At 39.6% G+C, this 25,557-nt stretch overlaps 1 protein-coding gene across 4 annotated transcripts in view; it reads right to left on the bottom strand.

The window, feature by feature from the left end:
- The window catches only part of ELMO1 (engulfment and cell motility 1), a 563,801-nt gene that overhangs the window by 283,868 nt on the left and 254,376 nt on the right, over nucleotides 1-25,557 (bottom strand). For all 4 annotated transcript variants that reach the window (XM_043873513.1, XM_043873512.1, XM_043873514.1 and 1 more), the window contains one exon: nucleotides 3,952-4,056. In XM_043873513.1, coding sequence (XP_043729448.1) covers nucleotides 3,952-4,056 — 105 coding nt within the window. The remainder of the gene's footprint in view (nucleotides 1-3,951; nucleotides 4,057-25,557) is intronic.

Below are 25,557 nucleotides of genomic sequence, written 5' to 3'. Positions count from 1 at the left end.
GGGATGCTCCTCTGTGTCCCCAGTATCACTCCTACCCAATCAAAATCCACTGAGTGGCTTGGAAAGGGCCGGTATTTATCTTTTCCCTCAGCTTCCCCTACTTTCCATCTGTAGACAGTAAAATCCTCAAGGACAGGACTCATGAGTGACTTGTTCCTTGGGGAATTCCTGTCTCCTCACTCACTGCAGGCTATTTGATAGTTACCCAGTAAATGCATGCAGCCTAAGTGCCTGAAAAGAAAATGGTCCACAGACTGAGTCATGAGGATCATGTGCATTTGATAAGCAGGCAGAAGGAGAGAAGCCCATCAGAGAGACTAAAACAGCCAAGGAGAGAACCAAAATAGACACCATAGGCTGCAGGCAAAAAAGGGAGAACCGGTCAATGGAAACAGTGTCCAGGGTCAATGGGAGGGCAAATAAGACAAAGGAGGAGGAGAGGACTCTTCACGTAGCAGAACAGTTTCTGGAAAGTGACGGGTACCAAGTGTTGAAAAGTGAGGGGCAGGTGAGTTAAAACACGGTGCAAGAAGACAACGGTGAAAAACACACAGTGCTCGAGGGAACATAGTAGCTGGAGGGTGGTGGAGTGTATCAAGGGCAAAGAAGGAAAGTGTGTGTGTGTGTGTGTGTGTGTGTGTGTGTGTGTGTACATTAGAATTCATTTAAAAACCTCAGCCATAAATCTGACTGGCAAAGTGAAAAGTGAGACTATATATTCAGGTAGGGAATACATGTTTACGGAATAAAAGATATAAATAATAAGTGAATAACTGCATTTAGATAGGAAATTTACCATTTAAAAAAAAACAAATTTTATCAAAATGTAAACTTATTACGAACCCCAGAGCCCACCTTTATATTTCAGAAGAGACCACTCAGCTCATAGATCAAAATCTATAATTAGCTGCTGAAATGACAATTTTCATTTTCTCTATTTTACTGCCATTGGGGCATCTGTTTTCAATGTGTGTGTTTGTGCTCACTTGTGTCTGACTCTTTGCAACCCCACGGACTGTAGCCCACCAGGCTCTTCTATCCGTGGAATTTTCCAGGCAAGAATATTGGGGCAGGTTGCCATTTTTTACTCCAGAGAATCTTCCTGATCCAGGGATCAAACCTTTGCCTCCTGCATCTCCTACATCAGCAGGAGGATTTTTTACTACTGTGCTGCCTGGGAGGCCTGCTTTCATAGTCGCCACAAAACTTCCTTGCAGGGACTTGCCTAGTGGCTCGGTGGATAAGAATCGGCCTGCCAATGCAGAGGACGTAGACTCCATCCCTAGTCTGGAAGATTCCACTTGCCACAGAGCAGCTGACCTCGTGCGCCACAGCTACTGAGCCTGTGTTCTGTAACCCATGAGCGGCACCTACTGAAGCCAGGTGCAGCCAGAGCTGATGCTCCAGAAGAGAAGCCTGCACAAAGCGACTACAGAGTAGGCCCAGTCTCCACAACCAGAGAAAGCCTGTGCAAAGCAACAAAGACTCACTGCAGCCAAAATTAAGTAGATTAATAAATAAAAGTTTTTTTTAAAAAAAAATCTAAAAACTTCCTTTGAAATACCTCAGACTTTATATACGATCCTGTAATCCCGTTCATTCACATAAATAGCTTTAGCTTTCCAAGTAGCAGTTAAGGACCCCGAAGTCAGATAAGACACAGAAAAAACATCAAGGAAGGGACACTTTTTAGAAAACAACAGATATCTCAGTTATTGGAATGTCTAACCAGAAAGTAAAGTGTATGTGGATGAAAAGGGCCACACTTTTCTTTCAAACAGGATTTTCTTTCAAGTTCCTATCAGATATAAAGTTCTATCATGTTGCTATGGTATCAGTTTAACTTATGATGGTTTAGAGAACACATTGGAGAAAATGGGCTTAAAATATTAAATTACTCTTTTTGAGACATATGCTCCTTATACAATTAACAATATATTGACATCAATATTGTAATTTTAGAAACATTCATCCACAAACATTAATCAGTTAATGCTAAATTCAATTTCTATTAGGCTTCTTCTTTTCACACTCAACTCTCCAAGGCTAAACTACATGGTATCTCAAAAATATTAATTTACTTACTGTGGGAGCAATTACATTCCTAGAAAAAAATCTGTGCAATAAATGTATGCACATATAAAGCAAATTCAACTTTTGAAAAAACTATTTTCTTATGGAAAATTATATTTCTAACCGAGAACCTGAGAAGTGCATAAAACTTTCAGAGGAATGCACAAAATCCTTCATATAATTAAATTATAAATAATGTTTCAATATAAGTCAAAGCTTGTCAAATTGCATATATAGAACAGATAAAGTTAAAATATTTGAAAAGACCCTGATGCTGGGAAAGATTGGAGGCAGGAGGAGAAGGGGACAACAGAGGATGAGATGGTTGGATGGCATCACCGACTCAATGGACACGTGTTTAAGTAAACTCTGGGACCTGGTGATAGACAGGGAGGCCTGGCGTGCTGCAGTCCATGGGGTTGCAAAGAGTCAGACATGACTGAGCGACTGAACTGAACTGAACTGACAGTGCTTATAGGGAACTCAGATCTGGCACGACTTTTTTTCAAAGCAGTCACTACTGGGTAGGATAATTTTTCATGGTGCAGACTGTCCCATGTTTTAGAGGGTTGTGGCCAGTAGAACCCCAATGGGCGTTATGACTACCAAAAAAAAAAAAAAAAGCATGCCCACACATTTCCAAATGCTGCCTGGGGGAATAAAACTCCCTAGTTTGGAGAAGAAACTGTAGGCCATTCAAAAGGAATGGCCCACATTTACATCAGCAGGTAACAACAGTGAAAGGTCTTGAACCCTGGTCTCTAGAAAGCCAGTGCTAAGAGGGATCCAACAGAGAATGTCTGAGGTCAATGCTCATGTGCTAAGTCACTTCAGTTGTGTTCGACTCTCTGCCACCCTATGGACTGTAGTCTGCCAGGCTTCTCTGTTCATGGGATTTTCCAGGCAAGAATACTGGAGCGGTTGCCATGCCCTTCTCCAGGGGATCTTCCCAACCCAGGGATCTAACCTACATCTCTTAAAGTCTCCTGCATTGGCAGGCAGGTTCTTTTACCACTAGCGCCACCTGGGAAGCCCCATACAGGCTCATATCCTACTCCGATTTCAGCTTTAGTCTTCATGCATTAGAATTTTCATTCATTGACTATTTTCTAAGCTTATATCTAGTCATCACTTTAACTACTCACCAATGCCCTTGCCCATTTATTCATATCCTCCTTCATCTCAATCACGGATCTATATCCTCACCCAATTGTGGTCCTCTCTCTAGAGACTGGGGACAGAGGTCAACACAAATCCAGGGCCTCCAGTGGAGCAGCCTTGATGGGCAGACTTTCTCTGTCACCATTTCCATGCTCCAGTTCATTCACACTCTGTCTTTCCTGCCGATGCAGGGCTGGGCACCTTCTACTTTCCTTTAGCCCCACCCACAAAGGAATCTGCCCTGGTAGCTGGTGTTTCACTAATCTGTTATGAAATGCAAGAAGGCATTTCTGCTCCCTCCCCATCTCTCCCACACTTCTCTGTTTATCTTATTAGATAACAGCATTAGATTGAACAGAGCAGTACTAGACAGAATCCTGAGACTCTTCTCAAGAAGTCAGAGAAGTCTTAAGAGATTTCCATTTCTCTTTGTTATTTAAGGTTAAGAGATTTTGCCATAATCAAATAACTGAATTATATAAAATATTTTTCCAATATCTAGTATATTTTAAAAATGTCATCATGTGAAAAAAAAACTAAAAGTTAAAAATCCCTACTTTGGTGTTCATTTCACTTAATTTTCATTTTTTACTTTATGAATTAACAGAAGCAAAACTCTGGGGCCACTCATCTAAAGGGAAATCCCTCCATATATGCAAGTTGGAAATTCAAATTCAGCAGAAAACCTACAACAGTTGAAAAAGGCCACATGCTTACCCGGATGTAGGCATCCTGATGGTGCTTGGCGAAGTACAGCATGTTGTCCAGCGCTAACATCCCAGGAGGGGTCTGGGTAAAGTCCATGGCGGGGTTGACATGATTCTGTGATTAAAACAAAAGGTTTGATCAGGTTAGTTCTTTAGTAGATTTCATTGACAACCACCAGAGGTCTGGTTTCCCTCCACAAGACCACAAAGTACCACAAGGCAAGCTCCAAATAATCAAGTAGGACATTTGCTGTCTCCATGTGAGCCTGTTGGGGTGGCGATGGGGGCTTCTTTCTACAAGTGCGTCAAAACCAGCTTCTAGACCCAGGGTTGGGAGACTCAGCTGAAAATCAAAATATGGGATTATTCTTAGACATGTGACACTGCAAGAAAAGAAAATAATGGAAAAACAGTTATTTCTGGTGACTGTGCTCTACTGGAGCCAATAGTATTTGGGAAGAAAGACCTGGGATAAAGCTGTATGTCCACCATTTACCTTTCTGCACCTTAACTTCCTCATCCTCATGAGTGAGGGTAAAGTATGGTCACACCAGTCCATGGTGTTTATGAACTGTCCAGACTTACAGATCTCTGCAGACACAGGACTATAAAATTCAGATGTTCACAGAGGCCTAACATCTGCCTACTTCCAGGGAGTGCTCTGGCCTTGTCACCCACACAGTGTCAAGAACCACACACAAAAAAAAACACCCCACAATAGTTATAAATATGCCCAACAAATTGTCCATATGCTCAAGATTACTCAGTAAACACCACCAGAGACTCCTAGTCAGGGCAGTAAACCACTTTCCACAGCTAACTGTCAAAAATGATCACCAACATCTGTCTTGAAAATTCAGATCTAAATGGCTAATGGTTTGGGGGGCTTCCCAGGTGGCACTAGTGGTAGAGGACCCGCCTGCCAATGCAGGAGATGTAAGAGTTGAGTTCCATCCCTGGGCTGGGAAGACACCCTGGAGGAGGGCATGGTAACCCATCCCATGGGTTATTCTTGCCTGGAGAATCCCATGGAGAGAGGAGCCTGGGAGGCTATGGTTCATAGGGTTTTACAAAGTCAGGCACGACTAAAGCAACTTAGCCCATACGCAAATGATTTGAGGGAAGTCATTTTTCTGCTAAAGAAATGGAAAAGAAATGCTGAAGAGATATTAAAGAAACTACTCTTTCCTCATAATCTAGGTAATTTGTATGAAAGAATATATTTTTTTGTTCCTGAATACTTCTTAATAAACAGTCTGACTCTTTGATCTGCCAGAGAAATTTTGGTCAATGGTGATTTTTTCTAATTTACATACAGGAAGAATCTTTTGTTCACTTGTTCAAACAACCCACACTTTTCTACCTCCTTCAAGAATACATAGAAGTTGTCTTTTCCATGCTGATTTGACATTGTTTTATGAACTAATAACATCTAAAATTATAGGACAGTGGCTGCCTACTGGCCACAGTTCCACAATTTCCAGAAACCTCTGTCCATATCTGTAAAGCAATTTGGGCCAGTGTAGTGACTTCAAAATTTTATTTTAGCACTTTAACCTGATTTGTTTGTTAAAATGTTGAAACAATTTTTAAATACCAAAGTACTACTAGTTAGGATAAGAAAGATATATTTCATAAAATAAATAAAATTGTAACAAAAATGAAAATCATTGAGCACATCAAATGCAGTGCTTTTGATTAAGGCAGAGATTCAGCCTTAATCTGATACTCACTGGTGTACCAGAGTCAGACCTGTATTCAAAAGTGGGGGGGTGGGGGTGGGTGGGTGAAGCAAAATGCTGAAAATAAATGATCAAAGATGTAGTCTGAAAAGTAACTTGCAATGAAAATCTTGTAATATTTTCAGTTCTTTAGAAGAGAATAGTAGAACTGCCCTCATTATGTGTACATTTTTATTTTGACTTGAATGTATTCAATTTTCAAGAACACAAGTAACATACAAATGTTACTATCTGCTGAGTATTCTTAAGGGCTAGCACTAGTTTGGGTTTCACTAGGGTTCTCTCATCTAATAAATAGGTGGTGGGCACTATTGTTATCCTCATTTTGTTAATTTTTAATAATACAATGCTGTTTTATTTTTTTTTAATTCTGGAGTAGAAAACTCCAAAATTCATCTCATATTTTTTCTTAGGTGTACATTTTATTGAAGTATAGTTGATTTACAACATTATATTGATTTCACCATTTAAAGTTATTATAAAATATTGGCTATAGTCCCTGTGCTATACAATATGTCCTTGTATATTTTATTTTATTCATGGTAGTTTGTATCTTTTAACCCCATATTCCAATTCTGCTCCTCCCTGCTTCACTCTCCCCACTAGTAACCACCAGTGTGTTCTCTATATCTGTGAGTCATTTTCTGTCTTGTTCTAGTCATTCATTTGTCTTATTTTTCAGATTACACACATAAGTGATAGCATATAGTTTTGTCTTTCTCCATCTGACTCATGTCATATCCTCCAGGTCCATCCATGTTGTTAAAAATGGTGAAATTTTATTTTTTTTATGGCTGAGTAGAAATCCATTGTATGTATATGTGTGTGGGTGTGTGTGTGTGTATACACACATATATCTACATCTATGCCACACCTTCTTTACCCATTTGTTTGTGGTTGGACACTGGTTATTTTCATATGCTGGCTATGCTGCTATGAACACTGGGATACATGTATTTTTTTGAATTAGTGTTTCAGTTTTCTTTGGATATATACCCAGGAATGGAATTGCTGGGTTATATGGTAGTTCTATTTTTAGATTTTGAGGAAGCACCATATTGTTTTCCATAGTGGCTACATGAATTTTATTGATGAGGAAACTGCAGCTCAGATGAGATAAGAATCTTGCCCAGGAACTTGCAACTTGAACTTGGAAGTGCAGGCAATGGCCTGCTTGGACAACAAGTTTCCACATGCTTTTGTTCCTACTTTTCTCCTTTATATGTTGAATGCATTTATTTTGGTACTGTTAGCCATTTATACTTTATATAGCCTGAGAAAAGTTTGAGAAAAAAGTAGGCTAATCAATATTAGCTGCTACACAGCGTGGTCGAGCCAACAAAGGAGAGTGTGCCAAATAAAAGAGAAAAACATGACATTTACTTCAGACTTATTTCTAGTGTTGGTCTATGAATCTATTCCAAAAATAAGTATATGGAAAGACAATCATCTGAAAAAGAAATTAGTTTCTCTGAATCTAGTTTGAACAACCCTCCAAAGCTCTGTTAGTAAAGCTGACCAAGGAGAAGGCCCTGTGGGTCAAGGGTCATCAGTCTTGTTTGAACAGTGCTCCCAGGACCCCGAGAAGCCTCTTTCAGTCAATTACACACTTCCTTAGGCACACAATGGGAGTATCAAATACGGCATTGCTGTTTTCGAAGGTCTTACAGTAAAGAAAAAATATATTTTTATAGTTCTTTTAAAGATTCATGTGGCTATTTAGCAAATAGTCCCAATAAAATAATGCCTGCTATCTGCTAGGTGTTATATAAAGCACCTTGAAGATGCTGACTCTTAATCCTCATAAAATTCCCACAAAGCAGGTCTTTATTATTTTCCTCCATTGCCAGTAAAAAACTGAGGCACTGAGAATCTGGGTAGCTTGCCTAGTTTTAGAGCCAGAATGTGGCAGAACCAGAATCTGAACTAAGGCCACAGGCTTTAAACCAGGATTTTAGTGTCCAGTTGCTGTTCAAACAGACACCTCTGGAAATTTTACAAGGATGTCCAATGCAGGTTCTCAGTTGTAGTTTTCCTCAGTCAATGCTTTGTTCAAACAGGCAAAGTGGGTCTGTGATCCATCCTTTTCAATAAAAGCTCTAATTTCTCCATCCCTCCCAGGCATAACAGACCAGAGTCTCTCTCATGTTCAATAAACCAGGTCTTATTGTCTCCAACAAATACGCTCTTATTAAACAAAAGTCAATTAGAAAATTGCCTTTGATTTTCTATGACTTGCTCTAAATTATGAAGCGTCACTGCATTTTAGATTAAAAAATAACTTGCCTTTTGAGTGAACTATACTCTAGTTTTTTTCTGTCTCTGTCTTTTTAACTCTGGGTATCATTCTTCCAGCCTCTCTCTCCTTGAAATAATTCTTTCCTCTTTCTCTTTTGGTTTTAACAGCCAGTGAAATTATTTTACATGCATAGATTCTGATAATGGAAAAAGTATAAGAATTACTTGCCAAAACATTTGAGAGCTCTATACTGTGACGAAAATAATCTGAGAACCCAGCAAGGCCAACAGTTCCCCTATTCCTTCCTTATTTATGATATGCTCTGGATACAGATTTATTTTCTTTTCTTGTTCCATGTTATTTTTTTCCCACCTGTCTTGAAATGGAAGCTGCAAGTGCTTTGATAAATGACTTGAAAATTTCCGTTGTTTTACTGCAAAGCCTGTGTACCTCTGTACATCCTCCTGAAATGCCATTTGTTAGAGCCTGTAGAAGTGCTGCTCCCTGAATCACATCAGACAGCTCTCAGCCCCTGGAGAAAGGCGGAGCAGCCACTTGCGTTTCCAAGGCACCAAGAATTTTCACTTTGGGAAAATGGTACCAACCAACTGAAGATAGCCTGATTTATTTTATAGCGAGCACCCTATGTACGGTTTGTGTTTAGTGTTCCTAGAGATCTGTTTCTCTTCTGTTATCCTCATGCCACTTTTTTAAGTTGAATTGTTTCAATCACACATCCAAGGTCTAAGACAGAGAATCTTTAAATCTGTTCCAGGCCCAAATCACTGGAGGTCACTGGAGAGTTGTGGACTTCATATATAAGCTAGGCTGGTCATCTGATTTTGTAGTTAAGAAAAGTAAGCACCTAGTGAACAGTGGTGCTCCAACTTAAGCAGGCACCCAAACCAAATCTCCTGAAAGCTCTGCTGAAGCACCAATTGCTGGCCCCTCTGATTCAGGAGGACTGGAGTAAGGTCCGAGGATCTGCATCTCTAACAAGTTCCCAAGTGACGCAGATGCTGCTGGTTGGGGACCATAATTTGAGACCTACAGATGACTGCAATGACTCATCTCAAATAACACAAGTAAAATCAAAGTAAGATCTCGAATCCATATCCACTCATCCCCTGAGTCCCATGCAGCTTCCCTAAGTATCCCTGAGTCCCATGATCCCCTGAGTATCAAGCTTTAAACTGACTGGTTCCAGGGTGTGATGCATTATAAATATACTTGCTATTTATCTGCTTTGTGCTTTGGCCTCTTATTGAGAAAACAGAAATTTCCTTTTTCAGAAAAGGAATTATAATTTAGAAGCCTCTCACTTCTATTTCTCAAATTTCTGACTAAAATAATATATATTAGTACCTCCACAGGGAAGGTAGGAACCTGTAATCAGTCAATATTTTTTACTCCTGAATGCTTCCTGGTTGGGAAAGCAGTGCTGGCACAAGCCTGAATGATTTTTAAATGATCTGTGTTTTTCAATTACCAATGCCATGCTAGTCCTTCATTAGTGTGGATAATAAAGAGATGATTACAATAATGCCTGCCAGATGGCATATCACAGAGAAAGCCTTTGAGGATTTAGGAGTTAATATTTGTGCTATATGAGTGCCTACATTTGCTGAACAAATATAGCATTAAAAACAACCTTTAAAACAAATCACTTTGAGTGAATATTCATTCGGTCTAGGAAAAGCCCCATCAAGGCTATTTCTTGAGGCTGGTAGATGAAGGTCATGTTCTCCAAGGGGAAGCAGGTTTTGATGGTTGCAAAAGGTCACGTGGGAGTTGTGCCAAACTGTGCATGCCTTCCACTCCTCCCCTCCCAACCCAGGAGAAAGGGTATGTAGGCATTTCAACAGGTTCCTACAACAGCACTAATCCACCTTGGATGCTCCTGAAAGTCCCCTTTGGAGCTTTGAAAAATTCTGATGTCCAGGCTCTCCCCAAAATCTGTTAAGTGGAAACCAAGCAACTGGATTTCTGAAGCTCCATTGTCCAGCCAAGATTGAGGAAGACTTTCCCAAATCATTGGGTCTCAAATTTGAGCATGATCAGAGTCTAATAGAGGGTCTGTTCAGTTAGATTGCTGGGCACCATCCCCAGAGTTTCTGGTTGAGCAGATCTGGTTAAGGCCTGAGAATCTGCATTCATACATGTTTCCAGGTGTTACTGATGGTCTCTGGACCATACTTCGAGAACCTCTGCTCTGAAGCCACAGTAACCCAATGCAAGAGAGTTCTAGGGACCTATACTCACCAACTGATGGAACTGGAACCTTGATTCCCTGTATCAAAGTGTTTGGTTTGGCAGGGACTTTTATTGTGATCAGCTTTAGGGAGGACATGCACTCTTCAAATTGATACAGGCCCAGCATTCTCTCACCTGGTTGCTTCACACAGTTATATGAGAAAGTTCCCAACAGTATCTGACTATTTGACCCCCACCATGGATCACTGCTCCAAAGTCCTAGACATAGCCCTTAGAAATCTTTGGATTCTGTCCTTGGTCTCTTTCCATTAAATTCAATAAAAATGAATAGTTTGGATGAATACAGAGAAGGCAGCTTATTAAGTCTGACCTAAGAGTGGGCAAGATGGTGAATATATTGAAGAACAGAAAAATAGCTGTGACTGGCTATAGGTGGGCATTGTGCCAGGTACTTCAAAGGGGTGATTTAATTTAATCTTCCCAACTACCCAATGAGGCAAGTTATTAAGGAGGTAAATGTTATTTTTCTCTGCCTACAGATGAGAGTGACTTGTGCAAGATCCTGGTTAGAAGTGGCAAAGTCACAACTTCAACCCTGTAGCTTTTTTCTTCCTATTTAGGTTCAAAAGGTCTTTGGAGAATAGGAAGACGGGTCCCATTAGCAAGTAGAAGTTTAATCAGAGGAATGTAACATCCCATAAAAAGACTGTTTTAAAAATTCAAGAACAAATCTACTACAGAAAAAGGGAAATCTGGCTCACAAATAATTCATGAGATTCCAACTCCACATCATTAAAATTTGATTCTCTTAGGTAAAGCACAAAGGATCTGCATGAAAGAAATACTCAGAAAGATGCTAAGGGTTCAGGTCAACAGACTATCTGGCTTCCATGCTGGACCTCCCTCTGAGCTGTACATTCTCTTCTCTTTGTCCAGCCTCTGGAACACCCCTACACCTCTGCTTGTCTTTCTAATGTCATTCACCCACCCGTCACTCTTTGGTTTTCCTGACCTTCAACTTGGCTCTATTTATCTTCCTTCCACAGGTCCACAACTAATCTTTTGGGGAATACCTCTAATTCAGTTGAGCTCTGAGACCATCCACTACTATCCAGTGTCACTAGGAACCCCCTCCCTGGGTCTGTTCTGCAACCGAGGAGAGTTCATGACCTACTCTATATTAAGAAATACGAGTTAGAGTTGGCAATATAAGTCCAAGATGAATCAATTTCAGGTGGCATGCGTGAGGCTCTAACAGGGTGGGTTTTATTAACAGGAGCACAGCCAGAAGAACAGAGGAGGTTCCACCATCCAGGCCCAGCTGAGGCCATACATGTACATAACACAGAGATCTGGGGGACCCCACTGCGAACCAGCTCCTGACACACAGGGAATTATACAAAAGGGCAGCCAGGAAGAAGCAGAAATATCTGGACAGAAAGGTGTGTCAGAAAAGTTGGGGGAAAAAAAAAAACTTTAGATATTTAGCCCAGGAGGAAAAGTATACGCGGTGTGATGGTGGTGGTATGTAGTAGGATGGGAGTTGTGGGTTCAATCACTATTGTCCTCAGGTATCTGAAGGGTTGATTATCACTGTAAGGGCAGCTACAGGAAGCAGAATTGGCAGAAAACAGCCTTTTCAGAAATACTGAAGCAAGGACTGGATGTCCAGCCAGAATGTTTTCCAGAGAACTAAAGGGTAGAGAATTGGATCAAAGGACAATAGTTATCTTGCAGCACTGGTTCATTCCTTTTCTTATCAAATAATTTTGGATTTCTACTACTGTGCAAGGCACCACGGGAGACAAACATGATAAATTTCATCCAAAGATTAAAATAAAATAGTACTTGGCTTCAAGAAACTTCTATCTCAGAAGTGAATTATTAAAAGCCTTAACAATACAGTTTTGAAATATGCACATGTGCACATACACACACACCCTGCACACACACACACACACACACACATACCACAAGCATAAGTAACTTCACGCATGCATACTGTGGAAGCTCCCACACAGAAAATTCTGGATTTAAGGCAAATTTCCTTAGTCAAAAAAACATGTATATGTATGGCTGAGTCCCTTTGCTGTCCACCTGAAACTATCACAACATTGTTAATTGGTTATACCCCAATATAAAGTAAAGTTTTTTTAAAAAATTGTCCTTTTAAAAAATACTCTTAAAAGGTCAGAAAAGGCCATGCAGTGGTATGCATACAATTTATGAAAAACTGGGCCCACTGTTACTTCATTATCTTGAAGAAGCAGAGTTGAGACTTACTGAATAAAAGAATAAATTCTAATATTGTTTATTTGGTATGTTGATTTAACAGTCAATACAAAGAATTACCATGAAAACTCAATTAAAAACTCCTTGGGAATAAATCTCCTTTAAAATGAAGCTGGTTACAGTTTAAAAAAAAAGCCTTCATGAATAATGAAATAATGCTGTCAAGGTTTATAAAGATATCTGCAATTTTTCTACTGATCTGAATGCATGCAGGATTCTCAATGACCCAAGCACCATGGCTCTTGCTAGCAACACCCTATTCTTTCTTCCCTGAACTCCCAGCAGCTTTTTCACTGCTCCTTTTAGAACTCCCTTTTTGCCAACCTTTTGTAGTTTTAAAACAGGAGGTGAACTAGCATCAGTTATTCACAGTGGGTTTTTCTGTCTCCCTTTTTCACCCATCCCCAGGAAGAGCACAGGCTAAAAGGTCCGTCAAAGGACACAGAATGTGTGCTACCCTCACTCCAGGGCTGGCCCTGCTAGTCATGCAGGGAACCTGTTCCCTCTGAGCCTAGCACAGCTCTCCAGGCAGCCTCTGATATGGGCACCACCGCCGACATGGGAGACAAAACCTCTTTTCTGTGATGGAGGCAGGAGCTGGTCAAGATGCTGCTGCTACAGATGGATTCTCGGAGGTCAAAGGGATGCAGGGGCTTGTGTACTACAGTCCCCACCACCTCCAGGACCTAGCATTGCATAGTGGTAGTGATGATGGTGATGACAGCTCTAACCATGGACGTGTCACAGCTAACACACAGCACTTAATGGAGGCTGAGGACTATTCTAAGCCAGGGGTTACTTCTGCCCAGGGGCCAGATTGGGTCCACCACTCAATTTTGTAGAGTTTTGAGTTTAAAAGTGTGTGTCCCTTCTTATATTTTTAAATCTTGATTTTATTCAAAAGGAAAATAATTATTTCTGACACCTGAAAATTATATGAAATTAAAATTTCAATGTTCATAAAGAAAGCTTTGTCAGAACACAGCTATGCACATTTATTTACATATTATCCGTACCTGCTTTAGCATTTGGCCTACAAGGCCTAAAATTTTTACTCGCTGGCACTTCTTTTACAAGAAAAGTTTGCCAACCCTCTTTCTAAGTGTTTTGTTTTCACAGCAATGCTGTGAGCTAAGAAAAATAATGACTCCTTAATCAAAGTTAAACATCTCAACTATCAAAGAAATGCTAATTTTTGGTAAATGTTTGGTACCTGGACAACACAAGCCCTATGTAAATGTTTAATGTTTTGCTCCCCTGGAAAATATTGTACTGATTTTAAAGATTCCTAAATTTTAACTGGATAAATTCTGTGCCGAAAATGTTAAGTTGAAAGGAACGTTTTTAGTAGCCTTAACTTATGATGCAAAGTCCCACCTTGGTGTCTTCAGTTCCCTTCTCTTTGCCGACCAAAGGCAAGCCTGGGAAGGGAACTTTGACACACTTTTATATAAGACTTTTATACTTTATATAACTTTATGTAAGACTGCCTGCAATTTTGATGAGTCAGGGATCTGGATTGTGTCTCATAAGCATTCTCCTCCTTCCCCCCTTCAGCACAGCTCTTGTAAATGGCAAAGTCCTGGCTTTTAAATTTGGAGACTGTGTTCTCTTTTCCACACCAGTAGAATTCTTACGGTTGTTTTAAAGATGAAGAAATTGAGGAGTAGAGAAGTTAAGTGTCTTGCCTACATTCACACAAACATTATACTTGGATTTGAACCCAGAAGTCCAGAGCCCATGTCTTAATGGCTATTCTAAAAGGAGAACTGGCTAACTACACAATGGGTGTGGGGTGGAGTGGGGTGGGAATCACTTAATAGAATACTGTATGTGTGCATGCTCAGTCACTACAGTCATGTCCGACTCTTTGCTACCCAATGGACCATAGCCCTCCAGGTTCCTCTGTCTATGGGATTCTCCAGGCAAAAATACTGGAGTGGGATGCCATGTCCTCCTCCAGGGGATCTTCCCCACCCAGGGATCGAACCTGGGTTTCCTGCATTGCAGGCGGATTTTTTACCTCTGAGCACTGGCGAAGCCTAAAAGAACATTACACAGGCTATAAAAATTATCTTCATAAATAAAATAGACAAACCATTAGCCAGACTCATCAAGAAAAAAAAGGGAAAAGAATCAAATAAAAAAAATTAGAAATGAAAATGGAGAGATCACAACAGACAACACTGAAATACAAAGGATCATAAGAGACTATTATCAGCAACTATATGCCAATAAAATGGACAACTTGGAAGAAATGGACAAATTCTTAGAAAAGTATAACTTTCCAAAACTGAACCAGGAAGAAATAGAAACTCTTAACAGACCCATCACAAGCACGAAAATCAAAACTGTAATCAGAAAACTTCCAGTAAACAAAAACCAAGGACCAGACGGCTTCACAGCTGAATTCTACCAAAAATTTAAAGAGCTAACACCTATCCTACTCAAACTCTTCCAGAAAATTTCAGAAGAAGATGAACTTCCAACTCATTGTATGAGGCCACCATCACCCCAATACCAAAACCAGACAAAGATGCCACAACAAAAGAAAACTACAGGCCAATATCACTGATGCAAAAATCCTTAACAAAATTCTAGCAAACAGAATCCAACAACATATTAAAAAGATCATACATCATGACCAAGTGGGCTTTATTCCAGGGATGCAGGATTCTTTAATATCTGCAGATCAATCAATGTGATACACCACATTAACAAATTGAAAGATAAAAACCATATGATTATCTCAATAGATGCAGAGAAAGCCTTTGACAAAATTCAACATCCAGTTATGATAAAAACCCTCCAGAAAGCAGGAATAGAAGGAACATACCTCAACATAATAAAAGCCATATATGATAAACCCATAGCAAACATTATCCTCAATGGTGAAAAATTGAAAGCATTTCCCCTAAAGGCAGGAACAAGACAAGGGTGCCCACTCTCACCACTACTATTCAACATAGTGTTGGAAGTTTTAGCCATAGCAGTCAGAGAAGAAAAAGAAATAAAAGGAATCCAGATTGGAAAAGAAGAAGTAAAACTCTCACTGTTTGAAGATGACATGATCCTCTACACAGAAAACCCTAAAGACTTCACCAGAAAATTACTAGAGCTAATCAGTGCATATAGTAAAGTTGCAGGATATAAAATTAACACACAGAAATCCCTTGAATTCCTATACACTAACAAAGAGAAAACAGAAAGAGACATTAAGGAAAGAATTCCATTCACCATTGCAATGAAAAGAATAAAATACTTAGAAATAAATCTACCTAAAGAAACAAAAGACCTATATATAAGAAAATTATAAAACACTGATGAAAGAAATCAAAGATGACACAAATAGATGGAGAAATATACCATGTTCATGAATTGGAAGAATCAATATAGTGAAAATGAGTATACTAACCAAAGCAATCTATAGATTCAATGCAATTCCTATCAAGCTACCAACAGTATTTTTCAGAGAACTAGAACAAATAATTTCACAATTTGTATGGAAATACAAAAAACCTCAAATAGCCAAGGCAATCTTGAGAAAGAAGAATGGAACTGGAGGAATCAACCTGCCTGACTTCAGGCTCTACTACAAAGCCACAGTCATCAAGACAGTATGGTACTGGCACAAAGACAGAAATATAGATCAATGGAACAAAATAGAAAGCCCAGAGATAAATCCACGCACCTACGGACACCTTATCTTTGACAAAGGAGGCAAGAATGTACAATGGAGAAAAGACAATCTCTTTAAATAGTGGTGCTGGGAAAACTGGTCAACTACTTGTAAAAGAATGAAACTAGAACACTTTCTAACACCATACACAAAAATAAACTCAAAATGGATTAAAGATCTAAATGTAAGACTAGAAACTATAAAACTCCTAGAGGAAAACATAGGCAAAACACTCTCTGACAAAAATCACAGAAGGATCCTCTATGACCCACCTCCTAGAGTAACAGAAATAAAAGCAAAACTAAACAAATGGGACTTAATTAAACTTAAAAGCTTTTGCACAACGAAGGAAACTATAAGCAAGGTGGAAAGACAGCCTTCAGAATGGGACGAAATAATAGCAAATGAAGCAACTGACAAAGAATTAATCTCAAAAATATACAAGCAGCTTCCGCAGCTCAATTCCAGAAAAAGAAACAACCCAATCAAAAAATGGGCTAAAGAACTAAACAGACATTTCTCCAAAGAAGACATCCAGATGGCTAACAAACATATGAAAAGATGCTCAACATCACTCTTTAAAAGAGAAATGCAAATCAAAACCACAATGAGGTACCATCTCACGCTGGTCAGAATGGCTGCTATCAAAAAGTCTACAAACAATAAATGCTGGAGAGGGTGTGGAGAAAAAGAAACCCTTTTACACTGTTGGTGGGAATGCAAAATAGTACAGCCACTATGGAGAACAGTGTGGAGATTCCTTAAAAAACTGGAAACAGAACTGCCATATGACCCAGCAATCCCAATGCTGGGCATACACACCGAGGAAACCAGAATTGAAAGAGACACGTGTACCCCAATGTTCATCACAGCACTATTTATAATAGCCAGGACATGGAAGCAACCTAGATGTCCATCAGCAGATGAATGGATAAGGGTACATATACACAATGGAATATTACTCAGCCATTAAAAAGAATGCATTTGAATCAGTTCTAATGAGGTGGATGAAACTGGAGCCTATTATACAGAGTGAAAAAAGTCAGAAAGAAAAACACCAATATAGCATATTAACACATATATATGGAATTTAGAAAGATGGCAACGATGACCCTATATGAGAGACAGCAGAAGAGACACAGATGTAAAGAACAGTCTTTTGGACTCTGTGGGAGAAGGCGAGGGTGGGATGATTTGAGAGGGTAGCATTGAAATGTGTATATTATCATATATGAAGTGGATTGCCAGTCCAGGTTCGATGCATGAGACAGGGTGCTCAGGGCAGGTGCACTGGGATGACCCTGGGGGATGGGATGGGGAGGGAGGTGGGAGGTGGGTTCTAGATGGGGAACACATGTGCTCCTACGGCTGATTCATGCTCATGTTTGGCAAAAAACACTACAATATTGTAAAGTAATTAGCCTTCAATTAAAATAAATTAATTTTAAAAAATTATCTTCATAGAGTACTTAGGAATATAAAATATATGCTATACTCTGTGTAGAATTTCAATAGCAGTATATATTCCTTGACATTGTGTATCTTATACTGAGTACTCTCTATGTATTCTTATTACATTACATATATATATGTATATAAAACAAACATATACATGCAGGCAGTATCAAGATATATACTTAGCACGTAATTGTGAGTTTTTAGAAACTGGAAGGAAACTTACCAAAGTATTAATGGTAATTTTTTTGTAGTGGTAGGGAGATGGAAGACTTTTTTCCCTACCTGCTCATATTTTTCGAATTTTCTCTAATGAAGATGCATTGCTTCTTACTTATATCTGAGTAGAGGTGTGCCCACTGTTTTCTAAAAGGAAACAGAGTCCATCCTGCAGGAAAAGATGAGAAATGGTTCGGATTCTCACCCTGGGCTCTGCCCAAGCCTTTGCTGAAGGCCCCCTGCAGGTCATGTCCAGAAAGGCTCATCTCCACCTGCCCAAGCAAGTCCTGTGCAGGACAGCTTGCCTCCTGAGTATGGCATTTCAGAAAGTGTGAGAATTCAGACATTTCCCTCAGAAGAAGAAGGCCAGGAAGAGGTCCTTTATCTGAGTCAGAGGCAATCTCAGGTCCTGAGGCCCCCCTGGCTTGGACCACTGCAGGGCACTTGCTCAATTTGTCAGCCCTCTGGTACAGCCCTCTGGGCTTCAAGGACTCCCCTTCTTTAACCTGATCCTATTATCTTGATGGGACCTTTCAGCTCTAAAGTCTTCAGAGCTGTAAATGTTCAGGGTTCCCCAAATATGTAGGGCTGAACCATTGAAACTGCCAATATCTGACCATTTGTGACCTGCAATAATGGAATTTCCCACAGTTCAATCTAAAAATAGTCAAGCTAAATAGATGCAGCCACCCCAGTTATCTTGAAAATTCTTGAAAGAAGATGGCTTCCTAAAGAATGTAATGGGAGCAATTTCAAAGAGAATAGCTGGAGCTGAGGATAGAAAGACCTGAAGGAGTGCCACAGTTTTAGTTTGAAAATCAGTAATAAAATAGATTTTTTTAAAACAAACTTCTAAAAATGTGTTTTATGACACACCTCCTGCCTCTAAGAAATCAGCAAAACCACAGTAGAAATATCTCGCCTCCTGGCTGTCACTCATAGGAGCCAACAGAAAAGCAAGTGACCTCTGCTTGATTTGGTTTTGCTCACATTAAATCTACCCATCTGCAGATACAATGACTGTGACTGTGTCAGTCCTGAGAACAAGGATCTGAAAAATAAGGATTTGAGACCATTACCAACAAGAGAGCAATAAACCCTGAAAGAGGATAAGAATTATTGAAAATGTTAGATAAATAGCATGTGAATGCCAAGTTGCCCCTAACCTTAGCAAACAGATTGAATGGAATTATTAATAAAAACTACCACTTTAAAAAAGAAAACATCTCTTAGTTGTCTTGCAAACATCACATGCTCTAGGAACTTGGTCCTAAAGGACCCCCAGCGTGCAAGGATTTGTCAGGTTACTCAGAGGCTAAGGGCAGGGGTGAGGGACAAGAGAAACTGAAACTAACTTCTTAAAGTCTGATTTATTTTTTGGTGGTTATTTTAACTAAATTCAACCTCCTCTAACAACTGCGTCCTTTGTAATTCGATCTCAGAAAAAAATAACTTCAAACATACACATTATGGCTTTAAACTGATAACGTTATCACAAGACATATATGCAAAGAAAATTGGACTCAAAATTTCTACAACCATTTTTTAAAAGTACAAAAACATGCAGGGAAGTGATATGCATCACGATAAGACAGCAGAAGGATGAAAAGGAACAGGTGGGGATAGAGGGGGACATGGACTTAATCTGTAATGTCCTGTTTTCTTAATCATCCCTCCTCCCCAAATAAAGATGTTTGAGAAAATACAGCTAAATGTTACTATCTATTAAATCTGGACCGTAAGCACACACATGAATATCTTTGGTGGTGGTGGTGACTTTGTCACTCAGTCGTGTCCAACACTTGTGATCCCATGGACTGTAGCCCATCAGGCTCCTCTGTCCATGGGATTTTCCAGGCAAGAATACTGGAGTGGGTTGCCATTTTTCCCTCCAAGGGATCTTCTCCACCCAGGGATCAAACTCAGTTCTCCTGCATTTGCAGGAAGATTCTTTACCGCTGAGCCACCAGGGAAGCCCAATATCTTTTATCTTTAGTTATTTTTCTCTGAGTAAAATAGCTCATCATTACAATGTAAACTTAGAAAGGCTACATTTTATTAATGTTATTTGACTATAGCAACTGAAGTAGGTTTAATAATTTTAGGACTTTGCACCTTAAATAAGAAGGCATAATAAAACGTAAGATGAAAGGTAGTTGTGACCAGAATTGCAAATGGGCACTAACATTTGCTGTTACTTTCATACTGATTATGCTATCTTTCTCCTCTGCTGTACCCTGGCATGTAAAAGAGAAATGAAATGTATTTTTAACAACAAAAGAGAAAACCAAATATAAAAGAAGACCCTTGGAGATCAGTTTTCCTATTACCTTTGGTGAAATTCAGTTGATACCTCTGTTTCTCTTAGACAAGGAATATTAATAGGAACATTTCAATCCTCCACAAATGAATGTTTCTTGAACAGACTGAGTGCATACATGGGCAGTCTGTAAAACCATTCTGAACATATTTATATAAATTCCTCCCTCATCTACAAAAGAGCATAATTTCCTTTCCTAGTCTCCCATTTTTCTAGTCAAGGATCAATTTTCTCTTCAGCACCCTGAAGGGAAGAAGCTTTGCCGAGTTCTTACATATCAGAAAAAACGCAGAGGAGGTAGAAAGAGTCTGTTTGTTCACAAAGTGCTCACTCTTCATCAGTAAAGCTGGTGTAGGTGGCACCTCCCTCAGTGGCACTGTATGCAGGGGGTGAGATGGGAAAAATCAAGGAACAGTTCAAAGGGAGCAGAGCTGGCCCCCCCCAAAAGACCCCATAAAAGCTCTAGGAGTACAGTGCAGTGCTGGGAGAATATCCACCTGGGTCCTGTGCCCACCATGTTCACGGGGCTTATTCTCCAAATAATTCACCCTAAATGGCTTTGAACAGGCAGGAGAGTCTCTTCAATTCTGACAAGTACTTCATCAGTAAAGGGCCTGGCTAACCACAAAGGGCAAAACAAGCACCCGTAAAGGGCAGCAAAGGATATGGTAAGCAGCACAGACTTGGAGAGACACCAATGCGGGTTCTAATGCAATCTTCAAAATCAGCTGATGCTCTTAGAAAAGAAATAGCATCACTGACTCAAGCGACATGAATCTGAGCAAACTCCGGGATAGACTGAAGGGTAGGGAAACCTGGCATGCTACAGTTTATGGAGTTGCAGAGTTGGACACAACTTAGTGACTGAACAACAACAACAAAAACCCACTTCTTCACCTATAACTCTATGTAGGTATTCTCTCTCATTTGCTTGGTGAAGATCAAGTGAGACAACATATAGAAAACGTTTTGAATAAAGCAACAGGTAAGCCCCAGGGAAATGGTAGCTGTGGATTATTCACTTTCCATCTAGAATTGCATCAGTGTCCTCCCTTACCTTCTGCCAAAAGATCCCTCGTTCGGAAATTCTGGTCCTTTGTCTAGTTCTGGTTCCCTTCAAGACATCAACAGTCCTTGCATTCTTAAGCTTCAACTTCCATTAATTCAGCCTTCTCACTGGCCCCACAGAACTGATTCCCAAACTATGCTCAGCCCACACTTACTCAAAGATCTCACCAATACTGTGCTAAAGGGGCCTCCTTCCCAACACTGTTGAATCGTCTCCCCACCCCAGGATTCTGCCAACAGAATCAGAAAAGAACTAATTAAAGAATCAAACGTTCCCCCAAAGATCCTGGGGGGATATTGTACCTTCCCCATCTCCTTGCATTCAAGTGTGGAAAATTTCAGTCTCCCACCTGCATAGTAATTTGTTCTATTTATAGAGACTTCTGGCAAAGAAGATTCAATAGCATTTTTCATTTTCCACTCATTTATACATTCATTAACATTTTACCTGATTTCCAGGTGCCGAGTTACATAAAATAATGCAGCATTGTTCATTGAGTATTCTATTACTTCAAAATAAGTGTCCCTAAGCCACCATACATCTGAAATACATTAATTCTCTTTTTAGGGAAATGACTTAGGCACACAGATAAGCTGATCAATGCAAAGTTCAAACACACACGAAATTTCCCTCCACTGACTGGTGTGTATCTCATTGCTGGGCATTCACTGTGCTTCTAAGACATTATAAAAAGCCTTGAAGTAACCAAATAAATATATATCTCAGTTAAACATGATGCCATCTGCCATACCATTCCAAGTCAGAGAGCATTCCTTAATGGATAGAGAGGCGGAGTGAAGAAAGAAGAAGAGGGAGGAAATAGTACTCATGGCAGGAGAAGGATAATGAGAGAATCATCAGGGTGTGGGAGGGTAAACCGAACTAAATGTATTTAATGTCTGATGATCCCTAAAGGACGAGGGTGGTAACTCCAGGGAACAACTGCATACACGGTTGAGGGCTTAGAAAACCCCACTCCTACTGCCAAAGGAGTAAACACAAAATCTGCCTCTGTAGGGCACCCCTGAACCCCCAGGACTGTTCTGAAAAATCTCTCAGGATACTGTAGACAGTTCCAGCTCTGGCTAGAACAATTCAATACACAAGCCCAACTCCAGCTCCTGAAACTTTTCCATTCACACAAATAAAATCATTTGCTAATCACGCTGACATCACTGGGTAAAAGTCTTGCTCACATACATCCTCAGCAGTCTACTTTTGAACCTGGTAAGTATGCATTATCATGCTTTCGGGTTACTATGAACTATTACCACACACACTTGTCAAGTTACAAACATATTTCATAGTGACTGGTAATAACTCTGTTTCATGTGAGAGATTAAAATCTTGACAAAGGGAAAGGTTCAAAACTTTAATAACAGGACTCCTGTAAAAATACAGAATAAACATGGGTCAAGGTTTACTCAACTCAGTAACGAAGAAACCAGTAGGATGATAAAGCTAATTCATAGTGCATTTGAGGAGGGTGGTGTTTGTAGCATCTGCAAAAAGAATATTAGTAAAAGATTGCTAGATTATTCATAAAGCTAGTTAATGTCCTACAGAGCATTACAATATTTGGGGTAAGATTTCCTGCTAGGCAGCTCTACCAGCTAAAAATCTACACGGTAGCATACCATTTCCCACTGACTAAGCTCTAGTAACAGTAAACAACCCAGTTAAACACAGGAATGCTCTCTTGGAGAATTGAATCATCTTTGGCCAGGCTTTTTTTTTTTTTTAATGCTCCAATACCACATTGAAAGGATGTGCCACTTTACTCTTTGCCTCCTTTCCAAGTTCTGATTTTTTTTCATAGTAACTTACTGACTATACTATTACACATTTCAAATAAAGGGAAAAAATAGCTGTGACTTAAACCAAGTTGGGTCGCAAATTAGACTTATCTCTCACTGTTTTTCCCTTTTTCTATCAGAAGATTATTCTTATATCTGATCTCTGAATTTCTTAGCATAAAACGAATAGCTGACTCATAAGGGGAGAAAAGAAGAGTTTTTAAACTGCCACTTAAATATCAAACTAACTCACTTCAGATGTTCTGAAAAAGAAATGTGCTGTCAATATTTGTGAGCATGAGGGAAGGGAAGGTTCACACTTGTGAATCTAAGACATGTCAAAATCTCAAAGCTTAGTGCTTTTGACTCATGGCTTTGATTTATGAGCCTTGCAAAAGTCTACCATCTAGAGATAATTCTCACCTGAAAGTATAAAAATTCCAGCAATTCCATTTTTAATTAATAAGACTCATAATTAAGGTTATCATCCTCATCAATTCTAAGATGCACTTGTTTTTCATATTTTAATAGTTCTAAATCTGGATAGAATTTCATAATCAATGGGATCTTTGACTCCTCTCTACCAGACATCAGTCACAAAGTAATTTTCTTTGCATGAGTATGCGTGAATATTAAAAACCCAGCATCACATAGCAGAATGGGTATCAGGATCTGCAATAAAAACCTTGAGACAATATTGGAGGGTTTTTTTTTTTTAGCCCCAAGCCCCAGTGGCTGTGGAAAGGGGTAGAAGCAGAGGCAACTAAGCATACTTCACTACATTTCCAGCCTGGTGGTAGCCGAGAGTGTGCCAACTCTACAAAACTGCAGAAGGAGGATAGTTCAAGAGCTCAGCACCACTGACTTTTAATTTGTTTTCAGATTCTTTGTAAACTGTATCACCAAATGGTTCTTGACAGTACATGGGGCAAATTGCTTGGAAAATATAGATAGATAATGAAGAATTGAGGTGGAAATGATTCAGAAGAGGTGGGTCCATGGATAGAAATTTCAGGAATGAAACTTCTCTGTTTTCCTGCTACTTCCTTTTATGTGCTTTCAAGAGTGTTAAATAATAAGCATCTATGTACCCAGGGATTGAACCTAGGTCTTCAGCATTGCAGACAGATTCTTTACCAGCTGAGCTCCAAAGGAAGCCCAAAAAGACTGGAGTGGGTAGCCTATCCCTTCTCCAGCAGATCTACCCAACCCAGGAATCGAACTGGGATCTCCTGCATTGCAGGCGGATTCTTTACCAACTGAGCTATCAGGGAAGCCCATCTATGTATCAGTAAGTCTAACTGAGTTCTTTAAACAAACATAATACTTTAGAAAATTATTAAATAATTGGAAATGAAGTGTGAAAGTGTTAGTTGCTCAGTCGTGTCTCTTTTCAACCCCAAGGACTATGGCCCGCTGGGCTCCTCTGTCCATGTAACTCTCCAGGCAAAATGCTGGAGTGGGTAGACATTCCCTTCTCCAGGGGCTCTTCCTGACCCAGGGATTGAACCCGGGGCTCTTGCATTGAAGGTGGATTCTTTACCATCTAAGCCACCAAGGAAGACCCAAATAATAGGATTAAATAAATAGATAATAGTAAGTATTGGTGAATAGTTCACTGGTTAGGCTATTTTCATTCTAAGTTGTACATAAAATGTATATCTCCTGATAAATGACATCTTTGACAATGAAATATGGAGATATAAATGTAATACAGTAGCAAGAAGAGTTATCCAGGAGATTTCTAGGTAAATTTATGTGATTAGCTAAATATAACACATTAACTTATTACTATCACTAAGCCTTACTTTCTCTTCGAATACATTTTAAACTGGTGGGAACCAAGAAAACACATCTAGCATAAAGAGATACTTAAACTCCATGAATTCCTAAACACATTCATATACATACCAAAAGATAAAAATAAGAACACTGACAACAGTATTTGTCTCTGGGAAAGGGAAGAGGAAGGCTGGAGGAAAGAGGTGGAAGGAATCATTTCACCATTTTTTCTTTTTATCCTCTGTGCCTTTTAAGGGCTTCCTAGGTGGCTCAAGTGGTGATGAATCTATCCGGCACATCGGGAGATGCAGTTCAACCCCTGGGTTGGGAAGATCCCCTGGAGGAAAAATGACAACCCCTCCCAGGATTCTTGCATGGGAAATTCCATGGCAGTGCAGCCTGGTGGGTTACAGTCCATAGATAGGGTCGCACAGGGTCAGACAAGACTGAGCACGCTCACACATATACCTTTTGAATTCTGTACTCATCCTGTTCAAAATATAAGAAAAGAAAGAATTTTTTTTCAATAAAAAGTTATCATTTAGAAGAACACTGTTTAGAAGATATCAATCATTGAACAATGGTAGAAGTCAGGAGTTAAAAGAGCCTCCAATGACCCTCCTGTAACAACATTCTCAAAGATGGAGCTGAGTTTCTAGGACTTCAAGTACAATATATAGAGGAAAAGAAAAAGGAATTCCATATGGAGAGTTTTAATTTTAGATGACTTCTCTTGTCAGCTTCATTTCTATTTCTCCTCTTCTTTGAAATTCTGTAAAGGGTTGAGGGTGGAGAGAGAATTGTCTGTG

Source organism: Cervus elaphus, chromosome 18 (assembly GCF_910594005.1).
Source record: "Cervus elaphus chromosome 18, mCerEla1.1, whole genome shotgun sequence".
Lineage (NCBI taxonomy): Eukaryota > Metazoa > Chordata > Mammalia > Artiodactyla > Cervidae > Cervus > Cervus elaphus.
The sequence above is the reverse complement of the archived record's forward strand: the minus strand, read 5'-3'. Positions and strand labels throughout refer to the sequence as shown.